Source organism: Crassostrea angulata, chromosome 8, assembly GCF_025612915.1.
Source record: "Crassostrea angulata isolate pt1a10 chromosome 8, ASM2561291v2, whole genome shotgun sequence".
NCBI classification, from domain to species: domain Eukaryota; kingdom Metazoa; phylum Mollusca; class Bivalvia; order Ostreida; family Ostreidae; genus Magallana; species Magallana angulata.
In genome coordinates this window covers 20,558,671-20,575,570 of record NC_069118.1, presented here as the reverse complement: position 1 = coordinate 20,575,570, position 16,900 = coordinate 20,558,671, and the positions used below count along the sequence as shown (strand labels likewise).

Sequence of the window (16,900 nt, the reverse complement as noted above, 5' to 3'; positions counted from 1 at the left end):
CGTTTTTAAGCATTTTTCAATAATTTTATAATTCGTGCCATAACTTTATTTTAATGAATAAGTGAGGTAAAACCAACGGAAAATATGCAAAATTACATAGACTTAAATATAAAATCTTAACTTTTAATATTAGACTACTGCCAAAAAACTTTGAGCAGAAAACAAAATTTGCAAAATTTAGTCCGAATTTCCTCTGTTTGGCTAAAAGTGAATTTTTGTTTGAGCCTAATTCTATAATGAAGTAAAATTTTTGAATGTTTTGTCAATAATAATTCATTTCATAAATACTTTTTGTGTTTAGAACAAATTTTACTCATTAGATTGAACTTTATAGTAATCGGAATTTGAGAACTCAAACCCTGAGTAAACAACACCCTTAACCACAGTCACTTTTTGTTTGATGCAGAGATCTTTAATTCTTCACAATAAATTATTTCGCAAAAACAATATGCATTTTAGACTTTATAAAACTAATACTACATTTTTTGTAACATGAGAGTCTTTAAGAACTTGCAAGAGGACAATGTATTATGGTAAATAGCCATATGCGTATAATATGTACAAAACAATAGGCCTGTACTAATGTTTAACAGACATAAGTAAAGAACATGGAATAACACATATAGACATTCGAAGAAACCATCCGAAATTCCTTTGTAAAAGGAATCCGGTTACCATGAAAGTAGAAATTAATGTCCCCTAATGAAAAGAACAGAATTGTCATTGTATTAAAATGGATTGCTACATCGATAACATGTCTGCCATCTGAGTCAAAGGCTATTTATCTGGATTGATAACAATCTGTCAGAATTATTGGAGTGATCAACGCAACAGGCAAAAATCAGGGACATATATTTGTTTATATAAACAAGTCATATATATATATATCATATATATTTTGTATAACTGTCTGAAGAGCCGACATGGCTAAAATATATATATATATATTATACATATATTACATGGCTTCGAGGGCGACATACCAGAATATTTGCCCCGAGGTGACAGGAAAGCCCTGGAGTGTTATGTCATATGACATAACACTCCAGGGCTTTCCTGTCACCGAGGGACAAATATTCTGGTATTGTCGCCCGAGAAAACATGTAATATATTGTCTATAACATTTTTAAACAAATGAAACTCGGGTTATCAACATATTATTTAATTCACAAGGCAGAGGAATTTTTTTTAAAACACTAACGCTTGAGTCTATCACTTTTGTCGTATTTGCCGAATTTTTTCATCAATTAAACTATCGAGTTCATCTGAATTTAGATGAGCAAACAGCAGACGTTGGCCTGACATGTTTAAAATTCGCGGATCTGTTTACGTTTGCTTAGCAACTGGCTCGTTGAATTTCGAACCCGACGTAATTATGCAGAATTCTTGCACGCGATGGTGATATTACAGTTTCGGGAGGGCAATATAACTATTTCCGGTGTGATTCAGCAATTTTCAGGGCATAGTAATAAAATTATCTCATTTGAGATATAACGAGAAAACTTATTCAAAAATGGTGTATATATATTTGTATTTTGTATATATATATATATATATATATATATATATATATATATATATATATATATATATATATGTGTGTGTGTGTGTGTGTGTGTGTGTGTGTGTGTGCATAATTCTGTAAAATCAACCTCTTTTTCTACACACACATACATTTTGATGTATATTTGGTAATCATTTAGTGACATTTTATGGGTCTAGTCTGCCCTAGTGTGAAAGGCTTGATAACTTTACCATTTCACAAGGATTTAACTGAATATTAACAATAAAAATGTGGGTGGGTTATAGTACAGAAGGGCATAAGGGAGTTTACAAGCCGCCATTGGTTTCTCGATACCTTGCTTCAAACTCTGAAAACTTTGATATAAATCACAATAATCACACTGTCGAAAGGCAAAATGTTGTGTTGTGTTAACCTGACGCCACGTCATTTAAAATAAGTTGAACTTCCAGGAAATATGCCGTCCTACACCTTTTCACGTATGCATTTTCCATTTATTCCTGAATTCTATGCATCTGTTATCCGTCATATTTCATTTTAGCCTTTTTAATCATATTTGCTCACAATAGTTGAATGTTTGCTAAACGTCTGTGATGATGGATTGAATTCATTTTCACCAGCTATAAGCCTTAAAGTTCAATCGGTTCCATAGAGATTTGATTCATTCAAATATTGAGGACGACCAAGGACAACTTTAAACGGCATCCTAAGATGAAAGCCATCGTATGACAAAATCAAAGAATTGAACGAAAGTTGAAAGGAAAGGTGTAAGATTAACAACAGCAACCTTTTTCTCAGAAGTTCGAATATTTTTAAAAAGTTTCTCTGAAATCAGGTAAGCGATTTTTTAAAAACACAGTCTTTAAAATAAAAACACATTTATTAAATTACATGTATTTTGAATTAAACAATAGTTTTGAGATTTCGAGGCGAGATACCAAGAAATCAATGGCAGATCGTTAGCTCTGTGGCAACGTACTTCGAAGAAATTAAACGCTTTAAACACAAGTTTAATTGCCTTAAATTTTTGACCAAATCGACCCACTTGAAACAGTTTTTCAAAGTGCGTTCGAAAGGTACATCCACATTTTTAGTATCGGTACTCTTGACGCATTTTGATTTTTTTTTTGTATAAATCATAGTTTTCGGGATTCGATTTGTGAAAACTTGATTATGAATTGTTAACAATAATGAAAAAATTAAGATTTATTTGAGAACGAGGAGGTGAAAACCAAAGATGAAGTTTAATGACCAGTAAGTTGATTACATTGGTTTTTACCACTCCTATTTTCTTCCCAAACCTATATTCAGCTAAGTAGAGTAAACACATCTAAGAACCGAAAAGGTGAATAGAGGTCCTGTAAATAAAGTAATTAGATATTAAAATTATGACCTACTTAAATACGTGTTGCTACCATAGTTCATTAAACATACTAGTATGTTGGTGTCTTAACATAAATCAAATTCAAACCGAATCAATCACTTCACAATCCCGTAATAAAAAGAAGAGAGTTCCATTGTACAACCTTTAGACATGTCAACAAAAGAGGCATTGACTTATTCTAAAATATCTCCCTGTTTTCTTAATATTTCTCATGATGTTTATTCAGTGAAATTTAAACCATTTAAAATAGCTAGGTTATACGTTTTCTATTTTCAGATTTTGCATTTCCTAATGTTTCGTATCAGATAAAAAAGGAGTAAATTTGCTGCATACATTTTAACAAGGTAAAGAAATAAAAGAAACGGCAATCAGTTTCAAAATGATGCAGTTTATGTACGTATTTAAATAATATAAATCTCACGTAAATTGTTGAACTACGCTCATGAGAAAACTCTTTAATTGAGAAACGCTTTATCAATTTTTTTTATTATGACGTTGAACCCAATATGTTATAATAATCATTAATCGCAAAAGTATTTCGATTAAACCCTGATTAAAAGCAAAAGTATTTAGATTAAACCCTGAAATTTTATTTGTGCGATTCTACCGATACTATTAATGCACTTTAAAAAAAAATTATGTAATTTAAAGTGCGATGATCGGTCCTAAAAGTAACGTACTCTGAAAAAAAAATTTGTTGCCCCAAATTAGATTTTTTTCTTTTACAAAATCACCCTTTTGTAGCCAGATGAAGAACCGTAATTGATGTTCATTGACGGTATTCTACGTTAAAAATCAGAAAAAGTCAACATAGGAATTTTATTGGACAGGGTTTTATGCCTCTCATAAAGCTTCACCGTCTCTCAGCATTTTAATTCCTGAAAAATATATACAAGTTATATTACCGGGTTTTGCCTATTTATTATGAAAAATCAGCTGGTAAACAGGCCTCTGGTATATACGAAGGTTGTTCGGATTTTATTGAGAGAACACAAATATCTCTCTTTCTAAGTAGAGAATTTTAATGAAAATTGGCATAAACATTGAAGAATCCTAAACGATTAATTAAGCAAAGTAATATTACAAAATAATAAATAGTTTGTTTATGACAGTACATAAACAAGTCGGTGGTCGGTGTACCGGCACAAACTCGGAGTTTAAAAAACTCAAAACATCTTATTTTTAAGTGTTGTTAGACCTACAATTCTTGATAAAAGAAATCAAATCATGTATGTTCATTTTGCTATTTATTGTGACAAACTTTTTGTAAGTTTTGCTAGAAAAAAATTTACCAAGCAATTGAAATCTGACGGAGACGGATTATTGAATTTTGACGTCAAGGCGGTGCAGCGAATACAAATGTATGGTACCTAAAATTGGAGGGAATCTCGAAAGACCAAGAAATTGCTCAAATTAAAACTATAAGATCGAAAGGTGTCAAAAGCTTCAGCAAATCGGGTTTTTTAACCGATTTTTTAACTAGAATTTAAACACAGGTACTAAATATCAAGTACATTTTTTACAAAACAAACTGATTTTAAAAGTTCTAAGGTATGTACAGAATGAATGTATGAGAAGTTTCACAGTAAGTTTACTTTTGGGAAGAAATAAATCGATTTTTTCACAAAAAGATCAAGAATAGAAAGTATATGTAACTGTTGCCATTTTGAAATAAAAAGATAAGATGAAGATGAAAAATGAAGAATAGTTCATGTTTTCCATTCGTTTGTAAGGTCTTTATAACAAATGACCATGGAAAAAACCGTTAAAATGACGTTGCGATGAGTTTGTGGTTGCGCCGGGTCATTGGATGTAGGCAACTTTGTTAGCTTACCAGGAATGAACAAATGATGTCATTAACTTCAAAATTTTTGCGTTAATAAAAGACATCCTAGTTTATTTTCTGATGAAATTTCAGTGATTTATATTTTTTCTTAAGGGAGAAAGAGTAAATGTCTCAATAATTTCCGATCAACCCTCGTAGGTCCAAATGATAATTTTATATGCCGACTTCAATTGGAACTAACGAAAATTCATGTCTTAACTCTTTGATTATATATATATATATATATATATATATATATATATATATATATATATATATATATATATATATATATATATATATATATATATATATATAGAATATCAAACTTTTTTCTCAAAACTTTGGACAGGAAATATTCCAGTTTTAATCTACAGAGGAAACAATCGTTTCATCATTTCATCAGAGTTGCATTATGTATTTTGTTTCTTAGTGCGCCGTAATGTGTATGATTCATAGACAGTAAGGCGTCCAATCCTATTTTATAAAAGATTCTTAAAAACTAAAACAACATTAAGCATGATTAAGAGAAAAATAAAGAACTAAAGTGAAAAAGGAAAGGTACATGTAATTCATGTAATACATGTAACACAAAATTCCTATTCCTCGTTCGATTAGGTATTGACAATTATGTTAATGTAATTGTTAGAATTAAAAACACTCAAGAATGCCTTTCAAAAGAGGGACTTTAAAAACATGAAGATATCAGATAGAACACCAATACCCCTTTACAATAAATAGAAAAAAACCTCTTGAAAATTAATTCTTCCGCTGCAACAATAGTGCATATAAAATCTGTCTTCATTCCGTTAGCCTTTAGCCGGGCTTATTGCATTAGCAATGGCAAAGCTATAATGAACGGTGCACAAAAGCGGATGGTAACTAATCAACCGTTAAAATCGTTCTCCGCACAAAAATGACACAAAAGAGAACTTAGAATGTATATCATTCCATTTGATCATAATGATTTTAAGTTTATATCACATGAACATCACATAGCACTTTTCTTCTCTGTAATATTCTATATACTTCGAGTTTGCAATGTATAGTTGCTGAGCGGCGAAATACATTATTTACACGTGTAGCCTAGATTATCAAATAATCAAATTGAGAGTTCATAGTCAAATTTTTGCGGGAGTTGTTTTAAAAGTGCGTAACAGTTGCAGTATGCAACAGGTAATCTTTGTTAAAAGTGTTAAATATCTGATCTTCTCACGATTTATTAAATTAAAAATATCAATAAAATATGTACAAACGTGCTTATAAATTAGGTAAATTCGTTAATAATCACTTTATACTGTGTCTTATTAGTCTGTAATAATGCCATATCATGAAAACGTTTTCCAAGACACATATCTGAACTTGAGTACTTTGATTCGTATATATTTTTTCGCAAAATCCGTTACCGCTGCAGTCACAAAACCAAAGAATTGGGAAAATTAGACATATAAAGGTATTCTGAAGGTATTAGAGGTTTATGACTCTAGTCTTTAATACAATTATTGATAAAAGTAATGAAGTACTGAAAGCAGGGCTTTTTTGATGTAGCAAATTGTGCAGTAAAGACTGTCTCACACACACACACACACACACACACGCACACACGCCCCCTCTCACACACACACACACACTCTCTCTCTCTCTCTCTCTCTCTCTCTCTCTCTCTCTCTCTCTCTCTCAAAATCATGTCTGTGTAGTATAATAAAATCAACATTGCATTGAATATTTAAACAAGCGTTATAAAATCAATACCTCATTTGTTTGATTTGCAGTCGAATTCCAATGCCTTGTAACATAGTTCAATAAAATTCGTAGGCATTGTATATGTTACTAACAATGTATCGAAATGTACTTTATTTTTATTTTTAAACACGTAATCAACTTTTAAAAAATCCTACCCCCCCCCCCCCCAAACAACCCCCCCCCCCCAAAAAAAAACCACTTGTCGCTTAATTTGTTAATTTTCAGATAATTTTCAGAAAAAATAAATTTTTGTATCTCCAAAATCAACGCGTTGTTGGGTCTTTCAGAGTTCGGGTTGAACGCAACACATGTGTAATTTGATTTACCATGCAATGTGAAGTTGAGTTGAACAGATATTGAAAGTTTGTTATATGCACAACATGTACTGGGTTTAAGTTGCTAATAGCTATTGCTAACTTGATACGTCATTGCAATAACTGTTGGTACTAGGTCAATACTTATAATGAACATTTGAGACAGGCAACTTCTCAAAATATACCTTAACTTTTGTGAAAAATTAGTGACAAACGAAATTAAATGTAAACAAAAGAAGCATCTGTTTTATACTTTGTTAGTCATGGTATTTGGTATGCAAATTTTAAGCCTGCTATGTCAACTCATCTTGAGTCAAGTGATTAATATTTTAATAGATCGTCATGACAGGAACTTCCTCGGGGGAAGGAGGGATGCAGACGAAATTTGATTTATAGATTAGATACATTACAGTGGTTTTAATGTAGAGTGATAAAATCTCTCGGAGGAAAGGACGATGCGATAGAGGACAGTCGCAAACTTAACCGACGGGTATTTGTTGGTTAGGAAGACATTGATGGTGGTGGCCATTTTTAAACTGTATTGATATACTGTAAACCACTTTAATTCGTGGCGACTTTATTTCGCGATTACATGGAGCTAAACTGGATCACGACGACTAATTTTCGCGACCAAGCATTATCCAGACCCATGTTGTGCTAAGAATCAAACGACAAGGACTGGTTCGCGTCGGACCCTGCGAAAGGTTCTCGCACGCGAATAAAAGTTGGTTTACAGTATTTTAAGGAACAGCTCACTTTAATACTATAGAAAAATACCCAAATTGAAAATTAACAGTTTTTCTTTGTTAAAAAAGATTTATAGATAAACAGTAAGTCGTACATTGGCATGTAGTCTAATTTGTAAATGTTTGATTATACTTTTTGTTTATCAACATCGTATTGCAATTCTTTATTTTAATTTAAAAAAATAATTATTCGCAAAATAGCATTATTTAGAATTATTTTTGAATTTTTTTATCTTGTGAGTTAGAGCCATGTTTTGGTGTTGGATTGTACAGCCACGTTGGATTGCATTCTATGTACTGTTGACGTCACAGAAATCACCCAACGCGGAAACAACAACGACTGGTAAAATTCGTCAACATAATTTTTATGGCTATTGAATAGCAAGATATTAAATAAGGTAGACTTAATAACTGGTATTAAGATAATAGTCTAAGAACAATTGAAAAGAGATATACAATGTATTTACCCGCTGTAAATAGGAATTATTTCAGGGGATCTCTTCTGATTATTTACAAACAAGCTGTTACAAAGATTCTTCTAACAACATGTTAATACAACCACAGTCAATTAAATTCGGAAGTTTACTTTAACTATGAAATATCAGTAGTTACGGTGTGTTTTAAAATTTATCACAAGCCATTAAACTTATCTACATATAATTCGAGTAAAAAAAACCTGTATATTTTTAACCATAGCTGTGGATATGACCATTTACAGAAGTAATATCGACGTCAACCATAATCTATTTTTATGTCTGATCATTAACAGATAGATTCTAACTTTACTGACACCCTTATTTCAGTGGATTGCGATTTTTCACGCAACCTGTGCGGTTGGACGATTTTAAAAGAACTGGGTATTGGTTCGCTAAAGCATGTGTGTGGGTGGGGAGGAAACATCTCAGACTGCATCCCGAACACCGGATTCATCGATGAAGTGTTGACAAGACTGAGCAGTGGGGACATACAGAATGAAATAATTAAAGAAGGTACATGTCGAAAATTACATAAAAGGGGGGTAGCAAGTTTTTGAGCTGTCATAATATCAAATAAATCTAACGCGCGTTTAGTTATATCATCACACATTAAAAAAATGTGACCGTTCTTCAAATTATTGATTTTATTATTTATCTTATATTTTATAAATTCATTCTTAATTATATTTCATTATGGATTTTATTATAATATAATGAATTATATATTATATAAATTTATTTCCTGACTATGATGTGTTTCTGTGAAAGTGACAATTTATGCAAAAATGGTTTAAGAATGGTATTGCGTAAGTTAAAATATACCCGAGTCCTATAATTATCAATTGGTTTTCAGACACAAAATAAAACTCACTTCTTTTTATCATGTATTTTCTTTTGTGACGTTAATGCAATTTAGGTTTATGTACATGAAATTCGTCCATCATTTATCAACAACAATTATCAACAATATTATTGAACAACAAATATTAAAAATACAGAATTAGGAAATTTCTCCGGTTTTGTTGTTGGCTCTGTGAACCAAACATACAATTTACACTGGCTTGATGCAAGACGCACCTGGTTATTAGTGAGCGACAGCCTACCAATTAGTACCCATCCAAGAAGTCTTCGCTACAACTACTATATCTACGGCAGTGCAGTTCTGACAATATCGTATTTGACCGATATATTTTTATACAACAGTAAAATTATTGCTATACACAACAGGAGCTCAATACAAAACAAGAATAAAACCTCTGGATGCGTGGATCTACCTTTTGAATTTGATGTCAAGGTAAGAAAGAAGGATAACTAAGCAATACATATTCTGAAATCTTAAAGCTATTTTCAGAATACGCTTGAGTTTGATAATAAAACGTTCACTGCACCTATAACAAAGTGATTTTGTAACTGTATATCGGTGTTTTTTTTGGACGTTATATATATACTTTTAGATTTGAATGTAAAGATAATACAAATTCTGGATAACATTTCAGGTTCCTATAAAAAGAAGTAAAGATAGATCATATTTTTAAATGTATAATCAATACCATTATAATAAGATGAATACTTTCGACCATAACAAAAAAGGAAACCCTGTAATTTTGTTCTGAATAAAATGCAAGTGGAAAGAGCTTACTATGGTTTTTCTACATACCTTGTTTTATTCATTATTTCAGATAGCAATCCGGGCATTATTAGAAAATAAAGACTCCGAGACTGTCCTCCTCTTTGATGTAGTTGTTGAAAACGGTCTGTGTATCGTCACGCATATGAATGGTAGGCTCTGGTTATATATGGTTAAAAAATTCTATGCAATTGTTAGCCTGTGGAAACTGAAAGAATTAAACTAAGCAATCCAGTTTATTCGTAATTTGAAGCCTTAAGTTGCTTAAAAAATATCTGAACGAAATAATCATAATGATATCAGACTCATATTCTCATATAAGACGACTTTACCATTTCTTGTATCTCCAATGTAACCAAGGGTTATGTATTTTTTCAGCAATGAGGCTTCCGTTTTATCCCGCAAGAATTATCAAAGGATGTATTTAATTGTATAAATATAATTTTTCCAAAGAGACATGCTTTTGAAATTTTATTTGTGTGCTAGAATAGACACACTGTATTTTAAAAACATATGTATAAAATATTATAGATATATTAATATCTTATTGCAATTAAAGCTGGAAGTAATAGGCAAACATAAGTGTCATTTTAGATTAATCTGTTTATTTCTTTTAAAAGAAAAAAGAGGAATTTCTTTATTAGTTTTGTATTCTTTTCTTCTACATATACTGTATACAGGATTATTTTTGCGCCGTGTAATTTTCACCTTCTACACTTGCAAACATTTTCAATCGTTTTGAATTCTCGCAATCAAAGGTGTATATAAAGAGAATTAATTTGACAAATTAAAATTCCCTCAGTCTTAAATTCCCCCATTGACAACAACGGCGAAAAGGGCAAAAATAAAACGTGCGAGTATTTACCTGTACATAGTTGATGTCGTGGTTTAGATGCTAGTGCAATTATTTTCTTCATATCTCAGAGAAAATCAAACAATTCTTTTAATTGTTTTGCAGGATGAAACAATATTCTCTCAAATTTTATAATTTAATTTTTTAATGTTTATTTACAGATCTAATGCAGTCAACAGAGGATGCAGTTTCTCTATTTTACAAAGATCAATTTCCGTCTTCGACAAATATCTCCTCTTTTCCTCTCATTGAACAGAAAATCTCCATAAACCTTACTCTATGCCCCTATTGTAAAGAACGTGGCTCCAGTATTTCTGCAGACCATCATACTGAATGCCACTGTTATCAAATATATGGCAGATGTGCTAGATGCACATGCTTTAATATAAGCAAATCTATTTTGGTTCACAATTTCCCTTGTAAAAACTTCCATTTTCACGCTAAAGAGAATCTTCTAAATGTCGTATTTTACAATAGCAGAGTCGGGTTTATTTCACTCAAAGTAGGTCCAAAGAACAATGTGGATTTTTCCTTCGAAGAAACACAAAAAACCTCTTTATCTGTTGAAATTCGTGGATCCTATCAACGTGTAAATATTTTGGAAGGAACTCTCACAGAATGGTCGGCGACTTTTGCTTTTATCCACACAGGCACAATGAGGAATGTTTTGGCTCATTATTTCAAGGCAAGTGATGGCCATTACCTCGCTGTAAAAAAGATGAGTCACGACAGCAGAATAATTGGCATTGAATATTTTAATCCCTATATTCAAACCTTGACAAATTTAAGTAACTGTAACATTTCTGGACAAGCGATTTATCTTATCGAATCTAAAATTCTTGATTTGAGCAGAAACAGAATCCGGCATTTCTCTGTAAACAGAAGAATAGAGATTTTATACATTCAACACAATTTGCTTGACGCAGTTGCACTAGTTAAAAAAATTGATCCAAGGGAAAGCTACGTCTTTTTACCCTTATTTAATCTATCTATCTTAGACATGTCCTTTAACAAAATCACGAAGCTTCAGCAAAAGGATTTCGAGCACTTTTTGATGTTAATATCCTTAAACCTCTCTGGTAATCAAATACAAGATATCGATGAAAATACCTTTTCCGACTTATCCAAGCTAGTTTCCATTGACTTATCTGGGAACGATATTTCCGTTATCCAAAGTGGTCTTTTCAGGTCACTCAGACAACTTCAGTTTCTGTACATTCAAAGGAACAACATCTTCCAGGTGTCCAGTGATGTATTTCACGGTCTAGTAAACATGAAATTCCTGCAAGTAGAATCATTCTCAATCTGTTGTGTCAAACCCCAGTCGCTATACAACGTAAAGTGCGTGGCGCCATCTATCGATATCTCCTCCTGCGACCATCTAATTGCGGTACCTATTCTTAATGTCACAATGTGGTATATGGCGCTCTTTGCCTTCTTTGGAAATGTCATCGTGATAATATATACCGTGTCTTCCTTGAAGAAAAAAGTTTCTATTACCTACTTCATCCTGACTCTGAATCTAAGTTTTGCTGATCTGCTAATGGGAGTTTATCTCTTCATCATTGCTATAGTTAACTTGAGATATACAGGTACGTATGGTTTAATGGACTACGCGTGGAGACACAGTTGGCTATGCACTCTGGCTGGTATCTTAGCAACGGTTTCCAGTGAGACGTCAGCTTTCACGGTTTTTCTAATTACCGTTGACCGTTTTCTAGCCATCAAGTATTCCATTTCGAAAACTTGTCTGACCAAAAGAAGAGTTATTGGACTATGTGCTTTTATTTGGCTTACATCATGGCTTTTGGCAACCCTTCCACTGCTGATTTACGAAAACTTTTATTCCAAGTCCGGGATTTGCATCTCGCTGCCACTCTCTGTATTTAGAAAGACTGGATGGAGATATTCAATGATGATCTTTGTGGGGATGAATGCTATGCTGTTCACTGGAATTCTTATTGGTCAGATTGCTATATTTGTCGAAGCACTGAGAGTAGGAAAAGACGTTAGATCCGCAAAAGTACGTAAAAGAGAGATTTCATTGGCTAAGACTTTGATAGGAATCATTGTTACAGACATGCTTTGCTGGATACCGATTGGAGTCATTGGTAAGAGAGAGAGAGAGAGAGAGAGAGAGAGAGAGAGAGAGAGAGAGAGAGAGAGCAAGTTGATCTCTGAATACTATCAAAATAAATAACAAATCACGTTTATGTTGACAATCTTCATATTTTTCGTGCGTTTTTATTTAATATTCAACATTTTAATTAATCATTAGTAGGCGGATTGGTTGTTTCAATATAAGGTTTTGATTTTTTTAGGAATGCTGACTTTCTCTGGTGAGGAAGTCCCCACTGACGTGTACGCTTGGATCATTGTTCTCGTGCTGCCTGTTAACTCGGCCCTGAACCCCATCCTCTATACAATGACTGCTGTCATCCGACAAAAAGTAAGATATTAAATTTACGTTGAATTAAGTCGTGGAGTACCTTATCATTTACTGTGTTATGGCGGATATTCCGCATCGGAAATCGAAACAGACTATATTCTTTATTTAATGTAATTAATTAATTAGTGATAATAGCATTGTAAAATATCAAGAGTTTACAACTTTACATTTATGTTATTATCAATAACATTTTAAATTGGAACAACGATCTTAAATAAACTTATAACGTACCTCTGAATACACTTGTCAAAAATATTTAAAATCCTCTTAATCAAATGATCAGTCTGCAGTCTTTATTTTGTAAAACATGCATACGTATACGTGATTGTATAAAAAGATATGCATAGAGATATTTTTACAGCGATATTCTGTTATGTACCCAATTTTATGGATTTTAAATCATTTATCCTATTTTGAATTAAGGCATATGCTAACATTATTGCCAACCATGTATGTTACAAAGGTACAATGTATGAAAACCGTTTTAATTTCCCTATCCAAGAGCTAGGTGTTTTGTTTTTCCACTATCGTGATAACAACGTTATTATCTTCATTGCTACAGCAGAAAGAAGAAGGTACACTTTATTACATTATTTGCCCTAAAATTCAAAAGTTGTTTAAATCTCACACACATACCATCTTGAATATGTGTGTATAAAAAGTACCAAGTTACACGCTTTTATCTTATTTCAAAAAATAATTATGACTTCAACATTTTGGCATATTTCTAAGATTTAGTCAAAAATTAAGAAAAATAGCACATTTTCTTGTAGTTTTTTTTATGGGGAAAATGTGTCCACAGCCGTCGCCCACAACGAAATTAATATATTTTATATGATAACACATGTTAAAGTTATAGTGTGAGTTTCATCATGGGCGACAGCTGCGGACATAGTTTTCTGTTGAAAAAACCACTGAAGAATTGGTATCTTCTGCTCAGTTTTATGAAAATTACGGGAAAATGCAGTTTATTGCGTCACAATTACCCTTGTGAAACGTCTTATTGTGTAATTATTAAAAGATCCTTATTAAGTGGGTATTTTTGTGAAACTAAATGTGGCATTTCCATTTTTTGTGATATTTTTATAAATCACTCTAAATCAGGGCAAAATATGACTGAAACTGTACTTAGTTCTTTAAGGAGCCAACATATTGCCAATCAGATCCATCTTAATTGTAGAAATGCACCTACATTGTTACAGCAGAAATTTTAAAAAGGCTGTTCATATGATGTTTAGCTAACACTTCTATTTAGTAAAAGTACATTTTCATAGATCATAGCTGCTTTCCTTTATCTTCAAACAGAGCTCTTCTTCTAAAGGAGATCTATACAGTCTAAAAATGGTCACGACCGTTGAGCCCTTTCAAATATTACGAATGTGTATTGCTTGTACCTAAATTTTTATCGATATAATTATTTTGGATAGAGCCAATCTCATATTCAGAGACTTACTCAAGAAATCCTGATCCTGAGGAATCAGTTGGACAAACCGAAGGTGAGACCATTTTATGCAAGATTTAAAAAAAAGTTAGTTAATGCACATCATTGATGTAAAACTGTTGTTGTATTTTGGATCTGTTTTTGTCTTTTTAGAGTTCTATCCCATCGGTTTCCACGAAATATTAGAAACAGATTGGACAACAGATCATGTTCTTTGCGTGCACATACTGTTTATATACGAGTCCGGTTGAGTGTATTCTGTCATTGATATACCAGTAACTTTTACCCTTAACCATGGCAATTTTCAGCAATATTTGATTGAACATTTGATATCCAGATTTTTTTTGTTTTTATCGTAGATTTGATTTTTCTTTGATGTTTCAGTGTTGTTTTTATTTTTTTCATAAGTCATTGACTTTATTTTGTACCTTATCACCTTTTTGTTATGTATCTATCATGACTGTTATTGGCACACATTCTTTAGCTATGTTTATTGTATTACACTGCAGCATATCACTGCGATATTTCATTTGTATAAAGGACGCGTACAAAGAACATATAATTTTAGGATTATGACGTAGGAACATATTTAGAAATATGGAATATAAAAAGCTGTTTTTCTTTCAATGTACATGTAATTAGTACATTCTCTGTAGTTTTTGCCATTGAATTTTTTTTTGTAATCAAGAGTTTGGTAAATTGCATGACGTTTCAACCTTCTGGTTGATATTGAATTGTTTGATATTGGTATTTCTGGGTGATACACCTGGTGTAATATGGAAAAATTGTCTGTTTTATTACCTGAAATTTATGTATACACATATAAAGAATTTTATGATTGTGAAAATGTTCATATATTTTCCTATCAGTGTAACTTTTTTCCAATATGCAAACGCAGACATTGGGTGTCATCGGTGTCAAAAGGACACCACTGAATATTCATAAATATATATTATATTTCTGCGTTTGTTTCCTTTAGTTAAAAATCAAACTACCACTAGCTCTTTGATACCCTGGGGCTCGTTATATAAAGGTGTCGTACACCTAGACTTATCGCTACGCCGATGTAAAGAAGAATAATGTTCCCCGTAGAATAATGACCGGGGGTCCTTTATAACTGGGTTTTCAAACAGAAAAATCCGGTTATTGAAATGGTGAAAATGGCGGGCGGGCGGCTGCCAAAGGGTACCCTAATTGTACGGATAACTCCTCCTACAGTTTTCGAGATAGGAAGTTATTCGTTTGGAGATCAATTGAACATATATCAGAGGTGTGCATATTGCTAGGATTTTGATTTCTGATAATTTATAAAAAAAAAATACTAGCTTTCGAACTTAGTCTTTTTTGTCAAAATATTGCAAATAAGGTACCCTCATTGTACGGATAACAGTTTTTAAGACAGGACGTTGTTCTTTTGCAGATCAGTTGTACATATATCACAGGTGTGCATATTGCTAGTATTGTGATTTCTACTAATTGATGAAAAAAATACCAGCTTTTGAACTTAGTAATTTTTTTGGCAAAATATTGCATATGGGTACTCCATTTTACTGGATACGGTTGATAGTGTTTATCAATTCAGAGTTGACATGGATTATGGGTACAGTTCACATTAAAGAAAACCCGGTTTGTTGTCACATTGACAGCTTTTCACTTGTTTCTACGTAAAATATGACCCCCTAGCTGTACAATAATTGGATTATATTAAATTTTTCTTCATGTTAAACATGAAGAGAAATGACTTCTTAAGGAAAATGACCCCCGCTGTAAACAAGAATAGATACGGGTTACCAAATATCAAAGATATTCGACTTTAAAATATTTGATTTTCACTCTGTTCAGCTGATTTTGAAGGGAAAGTACTGAATTTGCTATTTAATCGCTGTACATAGTTTTTCCATATCCGTAGCAAAACACACTCATATTGATAGAAATTGATTTTTGATAAGATATAATGAACATTTATATGTAGTTTACATTACAGATTTTATTCTTAAGGTATACAGTAAAACTCGTTCAGTACGAACACGGTTATAGCGAATTCTCGGATATAGCGAAGTCATTTTGAGTCCCCGGTAAAATTCTTAACAACTCTTTGCAAAATTATACGGTTATAACGAATTCGGTTATAACGAATTTACGGATATAGCAAACTGATTTTGGGTCCCCAGAGGTGAATAATAACAAAATTTAACAACTTTATAACGAAATTCTTTACAGTTTAAAAAAGTTTGCACTTCCATTTAACAAAATAGTTTGAAAGAATATATTTATATATATATATATATTTTAATTTACAATCCGATTTCTAAATATTTCAAAGTAATGTATTTTGATTTTAAGCCTCAATTAGCGAAAACTATAGTCTGGTGAAAGAAAACATGTATATAGTAAATTGGCTTTAGATTTTATAACAAATTCGTTATATGGATATAACGAAATACGGATATAACGAAGTAATTCCATAAGTCTCTAGGACTTCGCTATAACCGAGTTTTACTGTATACAGTTTTAATCGAA

General features: G+C 32.1%; 1 protein-coding gene across 1 annotated transcript; it reads left to right on the top strand.

Annotated features, from left to right (window-relative positions):
• Positions 1-11,145: 11,145 nt before the first annotated feature.
• On the top strand, positions 11,146-12,951 carry LOC128160777 (G-protein coupled receptor GRL101-like). The gene is made up of 2 exons (XM_052824107.1): positions 11,146-12,601; positions 12,812-12,951. The coding sequence occupies exons 1-2, from the start codon at positions 11,146-11,148 to the stop codon at positions 12,949-12,951; spliced, it is 1,596 nt and encodes a 531-aa protein (XP_052680067.1).
• Positions 12,952-16,900: the final 3,949 nt, after the last annotated feature.

Coding starts and splice junctions, on each gene's coding strand:
- LOC128160777 (XM_052824107.1), top strand. CDS start 11,146: ATGAGGAATGTTTTGGCTCATTATTTCAAGGCAAGTGATGGCCATTAC. Junction 12,602..12,811: donor GATACCGATTGGAGTCATTG/GTAAGAGAGAGA, acceptor TGATTTTTTTAG/GAATGCTGACTTTCTCTGGT.